Consider the following 16,364-nt stretch of genomic DNA (forward strand, 5'->3'; position numbering starts at 1 on the left):
CTTGTCTCCTCGTTTCATCTATTCTCCTCAAGTACATCAACTTCTCTAATTGTATGACTCCTTCCCTCTCACTTTGCCTCACCGCTATCCTTGTTATCGATTCATATTGTCTCGTGTCATCATGTCATCGCCTCTCATCAATGCTCAGTTTGTCTCTTCTCCTCTCTTCTGTGCTCAGCTTGTCAGTTCAATTCAATTCAATTCAAATTCAAAATTGCTTTATTGGCATGACTGTAAATCATACAATATTGCCAAAGCATACATAAAATACTGATAAAAAAACATCTGTATAATAGAAGAAAATAATATCAAATATTATAATGCTATCAAATATTATAACATAACTTGTCTCTTTTTGTCTAATCTCCTTCTCTATAGCTTGTTTCTTCTTGCCTCATCTTTTCTATATGCTTTTTGTTCGTTCTTGTCTTGCCTCTTCTCCTCTGTTCATCTTCCTCTCATCTCTCAGTGCATCTCATTATGACTCCTCTCCTTCTCACATTGTCTTTTCCCTATATGCGTTATCTCTTCTCTTCTCTTTATAAGTAATATTGATAATATTACTTGTCTTACTCATCTATTATTACATGATAATATAATTAAGAAGATTGTGAAATTGCTTGACTTTTATTTATATTGACAGATGTCAGCTCTTTAACTAAGTAGTAATTGTCTTATTTTATAATTGCTTAATAATATTGCTATAAGATATTATATTTTGTTAAAATGTGGATTTCTCAGATGATAAAGGTTTTACACTAAAATCACGGATTAAATCTAATACTGTTTACACATATATAGATCTATTACACGTGTGTGTATAAGTCGTGAATATGCATACTGAGCATTGGGGCGGTGCTGAATGGGTGGGTGAAGGGGGCGGTGCATGTGTGCCTGCAGGGCCAGGTATGTTAATCAGGTATTCATTAAGATTATATATAAGACGAAGGGTTGAGGTGCGATTGAAAGCTAAAATATGTATCTAATTTTCTAGATTGCCACCTAGCTTTTTAATTTCAGCAGGTACTTGGCAGAAATTTGCATGGCATTTAGGCACTCATTATAATATTAATCTTCCCACAAAAGTTGCAAGGGCTCAAAGGTTAAGCATGATTCCAACATTAATTTTACAACGACTTTTTTTGACCTGTATAAAGATTCTCATTTACAAAGGTCCTCATTTGCTTCACTAAGTGGTTCATAATGAGAGCATAGATAAAGTATTGAATGGAAAAATGTGAGTCAAATGTGTTGCAGTTACAAAAAAATAGACATTTTTACCACATGTTGTAGATTTGTTTTTATATATACAATTTTATGCATAACATATTCTTGAAGTCACTCCAGAGGGTCTGTTCTTCTGTTAATATCAGTGAATTAATTTGTAAATATGTTTAGGAAAAAAAACACCAGTGGATGTTTGAGCAAAATGAAGTCATATAAAAATAATCTGTGCTGTCAGGTTTTTAACATATCGGGTACAAGAAATCAAATGACAACAAATAACATTAAACTAGCACCATAATAACCTACTAGAAATTCTAAGCAAGCCACTTCACGTGTCTCTTCAAATTAGGCCAAATGTTTAAAATGCAGAACTCTATCTTTTATAAGCTACCTAAAAAGCAATGTTATATAACAACAGAAGTGCTTACTCAAAGCTTAGACCGTAAAGTTAGCTCACCTTAGTTTACCTTTGTGTTGCATGTTATACAGTTAATATAAATTATGTTTTAGGCCTTAAAAAAGTCAGTCTGATCACAAATAAGAAACATAATAATAAGTCATGTTGTTATGATATTCTCACGCTTGTTAATGTACTGTAATTTTAAAACTGATATGGAGACTGGTGATGCTTCAATAATATATTTGGTGTGGGTATTTACTTGTATGGAAGGACAGACCGTGAACAGCTGTAATATTTAATATTACACTTGAATAATATTATGAAGGTGTAAATACTACAAATGTTACTGTTGCCATTCAGGCCTATAATCCCATTATAATGGAAGTGTTTTATGGTAACGTTCAATAACTTCTATAAAGTCGTTATTAAGAAACATTTTATAAAGTTTAACGGATGTACATTCACCAAAATGATCGTTAAAAGCTAAAAACTCTGTTGAAATATATACCATCTGTCTAACAGCGATCTAAAAAGTTGTATGTATTCGCTTTTGATAGTGAGAACACAAGTCCCCGCCCATAACTGGCAGATAGCCAATAATATTTGAAGGCGTGTGCCATCGCGCTCCTTATTGGCTGAGAGAGCGGTCACTCCGGGCTGTAGTGGGCTGGCTAATTGAATCGCTGAGTGCGATACACTTCTATCCATCTCACTCGCGAGGAAGGTAGTTGCACATTACCGACTATCAGCAGTGGCTACCGGAGACGCATGAGAAACACCGAGTGAAAGCCGCGAAACAGTGCGAGGAGCCAGCAAAGGTGTGCTTGACTCAAAAGTACGGAAAGGAGGAAACTTCGCATAAACTATGGCCGTATCAGCAACTCCTCCGGTGCTTTCACCGACCTCCACTCCCGGGGGCGCGAGCAGCCTGTTCCGTCCCGACTCTCTGTACTCCAGCCCGGCCGAGTCCCCGCGACTGACCAGCAGCATGATCAACTCTTTCATCACCGGTGGCGGCGGCAGCACTAACGGGAACGGCCCAGGCGGTGTCCATAATAACGAGTGTAAGATGGTGGAGGTGCACGGGGTGAAAGTGGCCTCGTTCACCGTGGACGGTCAGGAGCTCATCTGTCTCCCGCAGGTGTTCGACCTGTTCCTGAAGCACCTGGTCGGCGGACTGCACACCGTCTACACCAAGCTGAAGCGGCTGGATATATGTCCGGTGGTGTGCACGGTGGAGCAGGTGCGGATCCTGCGCGGACTCGGGGCCATTCAGCCGGGCGTGAACCGGTGCAAACTCATCACCCGAAAAGACTTCGAGGCGCTCTATAACGACTGCACCAATGCCAGGCAAGACTTATATCACATATACATCTCACATTTACACTGAGCTGCAGTGGGATCTGACGTTCTTTTCAACTTCATTCAGAGCTTGCGGAGTTGTCGTACTTGGCAAAGTTGCTAACACTTTATGATAACTTTCTTTAAGTCATTAACAAAAATGATTTAATGCACATATGTGGAAGTTTATCACATTTTTATTTTAATGCACATGATCTAAATACGTTAATTAGTTACCATTTAATATGTTTAAAACTGTAATGACCTATTGAAAAGTGCTTTTCGAAACGCATTTCAAAAAATCCAAAATCAAACTTAAGTCTAATATTGCTTCCAGTCAGTTTTTGTTTCTGCCAAACCACCTGCAGTTTTGACCTCTTGTTCGTTTCGAAGCAAAAAAACTGTCCTGAGGAGAATACAATAATAATACTAAAATCGTAAAATGAACAGCTTTCTCTAAAATCATGTTTAGAAATGAATTTTCCTCGCTGACTCGATCCGCTTTTTTACGAGACTCTTGTACAAACATGTTTATTACAGAGCAAACATGGTCATTTTATTATCTAAACGATTCAAATAAACTAAAAACAATAACATGATTCTTATATGAACTTGCAAGGCCTGTGTATAAAATGAATAGCAAATTTTAATAATAGTATTTCATATGCTTTTTAATAAAATCTATTTGGTTGGAGGCACATTTTAATACTGTTAAATTATTGAACTTGCAAGGATTTTAGTTAGGCAAAGATTAATTAAAAAAAAAAAAAACTTCAGCATGCATTGTACTTTTTGTCTTTATAATATTTATAAGTTAACTTTTCCTGCAGCTGCTGGATTTAATCTTCATTGAGACTTTTTGTTGAATCCTACATTTACTCTTTAAACTTTAATGATAATTCTAAGTATTTAGAAACTTCTGGGCTTCCAATATTTGACATTTTCTCTTTTATTCTTCCTTACACAATGACAGCTCTTTGGACTAGGGGTCATACTTCGGTTGCATTTCACTTTCTTCTGTTATTTGCTCCAGAGTCAGGCTCACATGAATAGACATCGATATCATTTAATGCACTTTTGACCCATGTCACATCCAGGGCCAGATCTGGAATTCTTGTTTGATACTCAATTTGTCTGGATGATGTCCCACGTCTCATTGGGACGAGGTGCTGGGCCATGTTGCATAAATCAATGAATCACCTCTCCTGGATCTGTGGCTCTGTTTGGTGTGGAGATGTTATTCTTAGCTTGTTATCATGACAGATGCATTAGTGTTCTCAGGCTCCTCTAGCAATATCAGCTTATGTGTATGTGTGACTGGTGTGGTGGGACTCAAGAGAGCAGTACACCTATAAAGACCTTTATCATCCAAAGGAAAAAGTCTCTAATTATATGTTATGAAACCTGCAGCATCTTTGCTTTTAGCGGAATGACATTCACAACGTTGTGTATATATATATATATATAAGTCCTCCATTTAGAAATACACTTGCCTTAAATTGACCTGTAAAAACACTTAAAAATAATCTACAAATCAATGGCCTTATGTATTTAAAATATATTATATTATATTTAATATTGTGAAATATATAAATTAAAAGCTTTCTTTAAAGTCTAAAAGTTCATGCTTGTCTGAAACTGCACTGTAATTAAAGTAATTGTTGGTTTAACTTAAAAAAAAGTAAGTTACCTGGTTGCCTTAATTTTGAGTTCATTGAAATTAAAAATTTGAGTTAATACAATGAAAGCGATTGATTTAATCAACAGAAACTCAAAATATTATGTTATCTGAACCACATTAATTATCGAAGTTGATTTGACAAAAGAAAAAATGTTGTGATAACAAATCATAAAAATAATTTTTTGTACATTGTACTGTATGTAATCTTCATACTGTAAAAAAGAATTGTTGGTTTAACTTAAAGTAAGTTACCTTCAAATTTTGAGTTCATTGAAATAAAAAAAATGAGTCAATGAAAGCGATTGGTTTAATCAACAGAAACTCAAAATATTATGTTATCTGAACCACATTAATGATCTAACTTGAACAAATCATTAAAATATTTAGCATCAGGTCTAGCGTTTTCTATTTCCATTTCTTGCTTTCTCGCAGGTAAAAGGTCAGGTATTGAAAACTGCTTGGAGTAGGTTCAGGAACGTGGTCTTAAATTGCACCTTTGCACAGTGAGTGTGTGAGTGTGTGTGTGTGGAGATGCACATGTGTGTTTAAAGGAGAGAGACAGAGCGCTCATATCCAGATGGCCATTCTGGGCAAGGTTCGGTAATTAACCTTTTAACATCCCCAGCACAACCTCCAGAAGAATCCCCCGTCACTTTATTGGGCTTTGCGCAGTTCTGAATCAATCTGCCGTGCACATCTAATTAGAAAATGAGAGCGAGGAGGAAGCGAGCGGGGGAGAGACTGTTTTACAACATTATTTTGTTTAATTTTGAGTCCAGGCAAAATGGACAATAAGAGAACGAGGTGCGGAACGCTGCGCTTTTCACTCTTCTTGTCAGATTGCAGCATACGGTCGGATAATGAAATTGCCCGAGCAATGGGCCCCCCTGAAATTGAATTTGCTCCTCGGCATCGTTGCTTTACAGTTCACCTTCGCAAGCATCGCTTTTATAGTCAGATTTAAACATCATCCACCGTCCCGCTACCAGATGGCTGAAACTAATGTGCGTGCTGGCCCCTCGCCTCCTCTCCCTCTCCCTCTCTCTCCTCTCCTCCTTCAGCACACGCCGGCTCAGTGGGAGAAGGGCTAAGCTGGGACAAATGGGTGTCTTTTGCATCGGTTTGTACGAGACAGCCACGGCGAAACAAGCGAGAATGATCACCACGCATCCAGGTGACGGCTGTGTCTCAAAACCTATAGTGAGCTGCCCATTTAGGACGCATTTTAGCATTCAAAACAGCCAGACAGAGAGCAACAGAATTAAACGGGTCACAGGACAAACGCTTATAGCACAAGATGCAACGCAGGGGCCCTGAAGGCGTTTGTCTCATGCAACAAAATATAGGAATGGGAATCTTAAGGAATTTTACGATACTGACTCTGTTTCCTTTTAATGATTCCTTATTCCACAGTTCTTTTACTGTTAAAGAATACATATTTGGAAAAAGGAAATGCAACTCTTATTGCATGTACTGCCTTCAGCAGTCAAATAATGAGATCGTTTCACAGTTCAACAGAACAGATAATAAATCAGAGATTAATTATTGCAAAAGGTGTTTACAAAGACAGTTTTAAAAAGTCTTTGCACTGACTTTTTAAAGGTGACATACTAATTTGTCCTAGATATTTTGAATAGGCTAGCTAAAGCGTGTTTTAAGTAAAAGTATTAACGAGCAAAAATAAATCCTATATCATTGGTTACAACAGAACTCATATATTATCTATATTAACTTAATTAACCTATCAATTCTTTCCGTTGGGACTGATTCATGAGTGTTTTTGATTCATTTAAAGGTCATTTTAAAGTGTGCATCGATGCACTAAAAAGAACCGACTCATAGAGTCATTCGTTCAGGAACGGGACACTGGTTGCGCTCTACGTTTTTGATTCACTAAAAAGAACCGACTCATCAGAATCAGGTGCTCAGGAATCGGACTACACTGTCAGAGAGACTGGTATTGTGCGTTTCGTCCACATTTTGAGGGAACATAAAGTTATACAAATCATTTAATAGTAGCCTATATTTAAAAAAAACGAAGCCGGTGTTGAAAAAGACTCGGTTCTGAAGTTCTTAAAGATGGACGGAAAGCGTCCTGTATATGCACGGCGCGTTCCAAGTCAGCAGCTCATTATGCTGTCTAGGTAGGGAGCTCACTAGTTTTTCAGATAGAACCTAAAAATATGCAAAGGGATCTGTAAAACTTGACTGAAACAGAAAGTGTCCAAATCAGCCAACGCACGCGGCACTTGCGGCCCGCTTTTTTATGATTTCTCAGCTCGCAATTGATCTCCAGGTTTTTAATGCATTCATTATTTATTAAAACGAAATTTGCAAGCTAAACATAACACTAAACTAGTTTGCACTTGGGGACTGCACTTAGGAAATTGAATGGGAATTACATTAGAGATGAACATCTGTGCTTGCTCTCCAAAGGTGGATTAGATTAGTTTAACTGTTTTTTTCTCTCTCTCTCAACCAAGTGCAAGAACATCCAAAAATAAAAAAGTGCAGAAAGCTCTTGTTCACTAATATTTATTGCACCGCTGACCAGAGAGTTTCTTCATGCGAATAACATCATAAAAAGGAGAGCAACATCCCCGCTTGCACCCATGCCAATCGTACTTCAGCAGGAATTGTCAAGTTAAATCATAAAACGCATTACTTGTTCGAAAGCCTGTCAAATTTTTTTTTCGTCTCTTGAAGCGATTTGCTTTTTTTAGTCATTAATTTAAAATGTGTCTAATTCCCATCTTTGCCCCAGGCGCGAGCTACCATCACACCGCGCGTCAAAGCGCTGCCTTTCAAAGATTCCCTAAAATGCACGATTTGACACCTTTAAGAAGCATGTTCTGTAGATTAATTTAAAATAGTAGGCTATCTCATTGAATCTTTTGATTGATTTTGAATCGCACATAAAGTCTGAACACTAAATAAATCTGGAAACTTTAAAACAAAGACAATAACAGACTCGTGCTAATACACACAATTACCTTCACATCCCCTGTCAGGAGTGCGCGCTCCAGTGCGTGACCGCGAGATTCCAGTTTCGTGTGCGCGCGCGGTCCATATGGACGGTAGCTCAGCGCCTGTGGCTTCGCCCGAGGCTGCGACGCTCAGCTCGGCCCGGGCACCCGAGACACCCCGCTGTCTCATCAAATCTCCTCAGATTGTCGCTCTTCCTTCGGCACACCTTAATGTCAGCCATTAATTATACATCCACCTTTTTTGGGGTTGTTGTTTTTGCAGATTCACCCTTTCCTTTACTCTTTCTGCTCAGTAAATTATGAATTAAGACAATTTGAAACATCAAGATGGGGCTTCAGCGTGTCTTTATGTTGGCAGCCTATGTGAACGGATTTCATATCCTTTTTTTTAAACAGTATGTCATGATTTGAAACCTAGCAGCCTTCTTTTTTATCATTGTTTTTATTGAATAGCGCTGTATATAACAATTTTATATAGACCTATATTATAAGGTTTTTAAAAGTGTAAAAAAGCCATAATGGAGATTATAATTAATTTTGAAGTTTTATTAAGTGTTAACAATGAGATTGCGTGGTTTTTATAATCAATTAACACTGCTTTTGTCATTTTTTACAAGATGGACAAAATTTGTCACCAAAAAAGTCATTCAGTTTAACCAAAATTTCGGTTTTACCGAATGACACTTTTGGTTTTACCTAGTCACGATATTTTCAAACGATGCTAACAGGCTGATATCTAGCTAGCTAGCAAAAGGACAATCAAATATTTTATATTTAGTACAAGTTTTTGAAATATTACAACATTTTCCATGTTTTATAGCGGTTGTACCGAATGACCTGAAGTTTCAGGACATGCGTATGAGCATCTGAAATCATGAATTTTTCAAATAGTTAAAAGAGAGTTAGTTACATTGCTTCATGACCATGTGGTCCTTTGTAGGTGTATGAATGATGTCACATCCTGTCACATGATATTGACCGCTTGACTTGATCCAAAATGGTCCTTTTATATTGGTTACTCCAAATGACATCAATGAAATTCATTTTTCCAGACATTCTTTCTCAAAACAAAGCAACGACTTCTACACATAATTTTAATACCATTTTGCACTATGTTGATATATGATGTTATAAAATCATGCCAGAATAAAAAAAATATACATTTATTTCATTTTAAGATATTTTAATCACAAATGAAGTGGCTGTTTTGGCCTTTGGACGGTTAAACCGAATGACCTTTTGACACTTCAAAATCTCTAAAATACCTTTTATATGTAGCAAAATATAATTAAAACCTTTTGGATTCAATAAAAGAGATCTAGTTGTACTTGCATACAACTTATATGTACATACTTTGGATGTCATATCTTTGTTATTAAGGCCTTTGGACAAAAATGATCTGTCACGGATACATATATACATACATACATACATGCATGTGTATTTTAAAGAAATATATATATTTGAAATAAATGCCACTTTGCAAAAACTTGTGTACTGCTACATTCTAACTTTTTTTTTTTTTTTTTTTTTTTTTTTGTGGATTAAGAGTCCAAATAGTTTTTGGGCCACCATGTAAAATGGGTGTATAGATATAGTTTTATTTATAGGGTAGTTGAACATATTTTGTGAAGACAAGCAGACAGCTGGTCTCACACACTAACTATTCTGTCCGTCTATGTCTTACTGCGAACACGTTTGAGAGAGAGCGCTTAACTGCTGACGGGCTCTTATAAAACAACTTGTGGCCATGCGAGTTCTCATTAATGTTGGCGGGTGCCTGTTCCAAGCCACAGCGCTTTAATAACTAGTCCCATGCGTAACCAATGAATTAGAGGCAAAGCAAAGACACATGTGGTCAATTAGCGATGGAAAGGCGCTACTAGAACCTTTTTGGGCGCGTAAATCACGAAAACAAATTAAGGAGGCTGCTACCTATGTGAATCTGCACAAATTACGTATTTACCTCCGCATTCATTAAACGATGTTTGAGGAGCATTTAGAAGCTGCAATTACGAAGTTAGCTCTTAATATACAGTCTCGATAGGGATGAGGAATAGCAGGTGTTCGCTGATGTGCAGCGACGTGGGGGAGAGATATAAGAGGTTAAAACAGACAGATGGATATGGCCTGTCAAGAATCTCACAAGAGGAAAAATGACACTTTCCGCTCACCGTCCGCAGACCCGCAGTTACAGCGGGAGGAGAGAAAGAGAATAGTGTCATTTTGACTTTGGGAAAGTCTCCTCCTGAGCTTAATGACACATCTGCAGCCGGGCTATATTTATTACAGTCATGTAGAATAAAATTGATTGTCTCCTAAAATTAATTTTTGCTTTGCCTCTAGCAGTGCTTTAATGGAGGACACTAGGCCCCGTGCAAGAGTATTGTTTAATCACATTAGTATCACAGCCCCCAGGACAGCGGAGATAATTGTACAAACGAACATCGAAATATGTATCTCTAACTCTTATGATTGAATTATGCAAATGACTTATCTCCTGCCCTTCCAAGCACTAATCATCTAATTAGGACTGATGTTTTAAATGCTTGTTTTTGGATGGGGATCCGGGGAGAAGCAGGAAGCAGAAAATTGAATGTGACACTGAAATCGGCAAAGTAGTTTGTACCGGAAGAGCTGGTGTTTTCTGCCCCCCACCCCCCTCTCCACCCCTCCATTGTCTGTTGGGTTGACGGCGAGAAGACGATTAGAGCCGTTTTAGTAAGTATTTTAAACATAAGCTCCATCTAATCCATTTTCAAGAGTTCATCATTTTTTCTGCCACTTTAATAGTTTAGTTTGACACTAAGCGGTAGCTCGTGCGGAGGGCGGGAGCCGCGGCGCACTGCGCTGGAGGGGGACTAAAGCTGGTCAAAGAAGTGCTAACTAGCATCCCAATTATGCCGATTAATATTTCATGACATGTTCTGCTGCACTTCCCCGTTCCTGTGAGCTAGCAGCTGTTGATCCGTTTGCACAAAGCGTTTTGCGCGCCGGAACAGAGAGGTTATGGTAATGACAGGCGAGCTGAAGTGAGAGTTTGACACTCTGCTCGCTGACTCTTGGAATCCCGTTTCGAAGGACTTGAAAGATGTGGAGATCTGAGGAAATGACAAAGTCGTGCTTTTCCCTACTTGCGTAGAAGAGTGTTTACAGTTATCTTCCACATCTGGAGGCCATAATTCGCCGCATTAACCCCCTCTATCTAGCTTGGGCAGATGGGTTCACCTGAAGAGCACAGCTTTTTCTCAGTCATGTTATTTACCTTAAGGATGTCTTGTTTGGAAATGAACAGCTCTGTCTTAAAATGACCCTAGATTTGAAATGAAATGAATAGCAGCAGCCTAAGGACTCAGTGCAGTGTTTTATGTGCTTACATGCCTTGCAAACTTTAACATTTGGTGTAGTGTGAATTGAATATTGATGTTGTTGAATTCTGGTGATTTAAACAGGTACTGTCAAGTCTCTTTTTTTTGTAGAAACGGCAAGAATGACAGTGAAGCATCAAACAAATCTGCACTGGTTTTGCACTGTATGCCACTGTTGTATTATATAGGTTTTTCATTCACAATAATCGGAAATACAACTAAGTAACTATATTGCATAAAATTGCTTTTTTTTTTTTTAACTGTATATTTACATATCATATTATATATATTACATTATATACATATTTAAAATGTATAAAAATAATCTTTATTCATTCATTCATATTTATTTATTGTAGATGAATATACACAAGAGGCCAGGCTATTGAATTTAGTGGAATATACATTTAATATAATGATAATGAATATATTATATAATTATTAAACATTTAATATATAATAATACATTAAGATGTGATTTTAAAAATGTATAAAATAATATTTATTTATTAGGCCAGGCATTTGTATTTTGTGCAAATTTTGTTGAATATACATTTAATATAATGATAATGAATATAATTATGTAATTAATACAATTATTAAATTTTTAATATATGATAATGCATTAATATGTGATTTTTAAAAATTATATATATATATATATATATATATATATATATATATATATATATATATATATATATATATATATATATTTTTTATTTTTTTATTTTTTATTTTTATAAAATAACACAAGAGGCCAGGCATTTGTATTTTGTGGAAATTTCATGGAATATAAATTTAATGTAATTATGAAATATTTAATATTTAATGATACATTCAACATTTTATTAAAAAAATATAAAATAATTTGATTGACTTGATTTATTGAGTGATTAATTGATTGATTGATTTGATTGACTTTTTGTGGTTTACTGATGGTGGTATAAAAACGCACAAGAAACCATGAATATAATTATGTAATTAATATAATTATAAATATGTACTATATAATGATACATTAAAATTAATTTTAAAAAATTAAAAAATTATATTTATTTATTTATGTAAAATAACACGAGGCTAGGCATTAGTATTTAGTGGAAAATTAATATAAATTTTAATGTAATTATGAATTATTTAATATATAATAATACATTTAAAATTTTATTTTTTAAAAAAATATAAAAATAATAATTTGATTGATTTTTATTTTTTTTGTGGTTTACTGATGGTGGTATAAAAACACACAAGAGACCATGAATATAATTATTAATTGTAAATACACTATATGGTGGTCTCTGTCAATGCTGACAACAGTCAATCACCAGTGATTTCACTTTGACAGAATGAAGGCATACTAATGTCAAGTTGCAGTCAAACGTAGAAACATCTGTTTGTTCTGGATTATTAAAAGAAGAAATAAAGATGAAAGCAAGGTGGAATGTAAAGAGAGATAGGGTCAGGGAGGGTGTGGGTATGTGAGTCTCTCTCTGTGTCTGGGTTAAATCAAGAAAAGCCCTGGGTATGTGGTGACATCATGGCCGTTTTGGTGCTCTTGTCGGATCTGTAAGGGATTCATTCTGTCTCTATCTGCCCCGGGCGGCCCAGCTCCAATTACCACCCCCCACACACACCTTTCTGCGTACCACCATCCGGAAGTCTGCAGAATAAGCCTATAAAACTTTTAAAATCCACCCAGGAGCGATGCTCTCTTCCCATCATACACGTAGAAATGTAGATCATATTACAAAAAAATGCAATTATTTTAGACAAAAGCAGAGGATATGGGTACTTATGATGGAGGGTGGTTGCCAAATGTTTTTGAAGTATCATGTGACCTCCACCTGTAACTTGGTACATGACTCCTGTCATTCTCTGCACTGTCCTTTAACCGGTCCATGATTTTCCTTTAGCCTACCATACTATACTATACTATACTATACTATAAAATTATTAAATATTTAATATATAATAATACATAAAGGTTTGATTTTAAACATGTATAAAATATTTATATTTATTAAAATTATTAAAATATTTATATTTATTTATTTTGTGGAATATAAATTTAATATAATGATAGTGAATATAATTATGTACTTAATGTAATTATTATATATTTAATATATATAATAATACATTAAAATGTATAAAATAATATTTAATATTTATTTAGAATTATTTAAAAAAATGTATTTATTTATTTTTGCCAGGCATGTAATTATTAAATATTTAATGTAATTATTTATATTATATTATTTTTAATATTGTAGTCACTCAGTTATTGGGAAAAAAACTATCTATGTAATATTTTTTTTTTTTATTTACAAAAATAACAGCAAACTCACAGCAAGAATAAGTATGATATATATATATATTATTACCGCAATTTAAAATGACTTATTAACGTAATGTAATATTTCATGTTAAGGTTGCACATATAGCTGTTTTGCCTTCAACTCATCCAATCAGAATTGAGATTTGGAAAATATGTTTAATAATTCCAGTTTAACATGAGTTAAAGCAGATGAGCATCAAAGATGGCAGAAAATATCCAATCTGCTTCGGTTTGGATGGCACTTCATTTGTATCTTAGTTTGAAAGAGATTCAAACAGCCCTAAATGTGAATCATGGACATGCTCAATAACAGTTGCGTTTATGTGTTTTCCATTCTCATATTTTTTTTTTTCTTCCTGTGCCCTCATAAGTATGAAGATAGTTTCCATTAATAGCAGCCCTGGGCCTGATTGGAAACACATTAAGCATGTGTACAGACAGACTGTAAATTGGAACCACACTATGAAGCAGGTTATGTGCTTGTTTATTCACCATTATGATATCCGTGTCTTAAAAATGCCTCACAGAGACACCTAATCCAATCAGAGAGATGGCTAAAGACCACACCCTAATAATAACAACTTTTACAATCCCATAGATTGTAAAAAGGTTGCAACATTTATTGTTTTTACTAATCGTAGCACACGAAACAGATTTAATTCAGTTACACATAAATGTTTTTTTTTTTTTTTGTGTCATCAATCCGGATGGTTCGTCTCCCACAAAGCAATGCGGTCAGCGTAAGGAAGGTGGGTGGGTTGATGTTGTGCATCTGTGTATGTCTGAAACAGTGTAAATATTGTGTCTGTCAGTAGCAATGGGTGTCATTTGTGTGTGTGAGTATGTGTAGATGGGGGGCGGGGGGGGTGTTCCTCTGATGAAAACAATCAGGCCCTGTGTGGTTTCATTACAGGGTAATGTCTCGCCAGATTGTTACGGATAGTTAAAATGAAATGAAGTGAATTAGGGAAACAAGGGGGAGAGCATGCACAACGCTTTATTGCTTTCTTTTGAAGACACACTGACAATGATCTGCCTTCAGTTTAGCGCATGTATCAGATAACATATCAAAAACTAGCTCTGAGAGAGAGAGTGTGTGTGTGTGTGTGGGTAAAGGTAAAGTGTGTGGCTCGTCTTGTGCTGCATTCTTCTTGTCAAGTGAAGGATACATTGTCTTTCACCTTCCTGTCTCTGTGTGACTGTCTCTGGACACAGATGTGTGTGTGTGTGTGTGTATTAAACTAATTTTCATATCAGTTCTTTCTGACTTTTGGCCCATATTTGAAAAATTAGATGACATTGTCATCACGTATTGAGGGGTTTTCAAACATTTTGATGCGTCAAAAGGGACCCCCTTCCTAAAATATAAAGGCAGCTTAAACTTTGTAGTAATTCTAAATTATATATTATAAACTGCCAAATTACCAAAATTAACTCACTGAATGAAACTGTAATATACAATTTGCTTTCATAGTTTGCTTTGACATTTCTAAAAATACATTTTCTAAAAATATATTTTTATTTTTTCATTTTTTTCTTTACCCCCTCTGAATTTCTTGTACATCTTGCAGCCCTTTTGAAAACTCCTGGTTTAATTAATTCACATTATAATAAATGGAAGTCAGCAAATATAAGTTCTGCTAAAGAGAAGTATGATGTATTATATAATAAAGTTTCAAACTTATATATAATGAACAATCTCATGCAATTTTAATAATCGATTCATCTGTCAATTATTTTATTTGAGTAATCGCTTTAAAATTTCAGCATTTTTTGGTTTGGTTTGGAGTGTGTGCTATATATTGGGCCTTAATAAATATGAATATAACACATAGGATGGAAGGTGTAAGGATCATTGACAAATTAGGTTTTTAAAAGATATAATTAATTTTGAAGTTTTATTAAGTGCTAACAATGAGATTATGTGGTTTTTATAATCAATTAACACTGCTTTTGTCATTTTTTTTTTTTTTCACAAGATGGACAAAATTTGTCACCAAAAAAAGTCATTTGGTTTAACCAAAATTTTTTTTTTTTTTTTTACCGAATGATGATATTTTTTAAACAATGCTAACAGGCTGATATCTAGCTAGCAAAAGGACAATCAGACATTTTTATATTTAGTACAAATTTCTAAAATATTATAATATTTTCCATGTTTTATAGTGGTTGTACCAAATGACCTGATGTTTCAGGACATGCGTATGAGCAAGTGAAAACATGAATTTTTCAAGTAGTTAAGAGTGAGTTAGTTACTTCGTTTCACGATCATGTGGTCCTTTGCAGGTGTCTGAATGATGTCCCATCCTGTCACATGATATTGACCGCATGACTTGATCCAAAATTATCCCTTTTTATTGGTTACTCCGAATGACATCAATGAAATTCATTTTTCCGGACATTCTTTCTCATAACAAAGCAACGACCCCTACACATAATTTTAATGTTAATATATGATGTTATAAAATCATGCCAGAATAAAAAATATATTAATTTATTACATTTTAAGATATTTTAATCACAAATGAAATGGCTTTTTTGGCCTTTGGTCGGTTAAACTGAATGACCTTTTGCCACTTCAAAACCTTTAAAATACCTTTATATGTAGCAAAATATAATTAAAACCTTTTGGATTCAATAAAAGAGAGCGAGTTGTACTACCTTACATACTTTGGATGTCATATCTTTGTTTTTTTATTATCATTAAGGCCTTTGGACAAAAAAATGACTCGTCATGTCATTGACCCGTAAATAAAATCATTGTGACATAAATTTTCGCATTTTAATCCAATGGGACAAAATGCGTATGAATCCGTTAATGTCGACATACAAATTTATTCTGCTTGTTTCTGATGAGTGTGTGCAGAGAATTTTTGTACTGACATTTGTAATGACATTTGCTATGAAGTTTATTAGCAGTTTTAACCGTTTTCTCAAGTAGAGCTTTTGATTTTAGCTTACAATCAGATTAACAGTAATTAAGCCGAATCTAATAGTAGTTTACCGCTATTTTTCTCTC

The 16,364-nt window shown here is 35.1% G+C and overlaps 1 protein-coding gene across 2 annotated transcripts in view; it reads left to right on the forward strand.

Annotated features, from left to right (window-relative positions):
* The first annotated feature begins 2,347 nt into the window (after positions 1-2,347).
* The window catches only part of dacha (dachshund a), a 198,641-nt gene continuing 184,624 nt past the window's right edge, over positions 2,348-16,364 (forward strand). For both annotated transcript variants that reach the window (XM_067376764.1, XM_067376766.1), the window contains exon 1: positions 2,348-2,977. In XM_067376764.1, coding sequence (XP_067232865.1) covers positions 2,493-2,977 — 485 coding nt within the window. In that variant the 5' untranslated portion in view covers positions 2,348-2,492. The remainder of the gene's footprint in view (positions 2,978-16,364) is intronic.

This window comes from Chanodichthys erythropterus, chromosome 22 (genome assembly GCF_024489055.1).
Source record: "Chanodichthys erythropterus isolate Z2021 chromosome 22, ASM2448905v1, whole genome shotgun sequence".
Taxonomy (NCBI): domain Eukaryota; kingdom Metazoa; phylum Chordata; class Actinopteri; order Cypriniformes; family Xenocyprididae; genus Chanodichthys; species Chanodichthys erythropterus.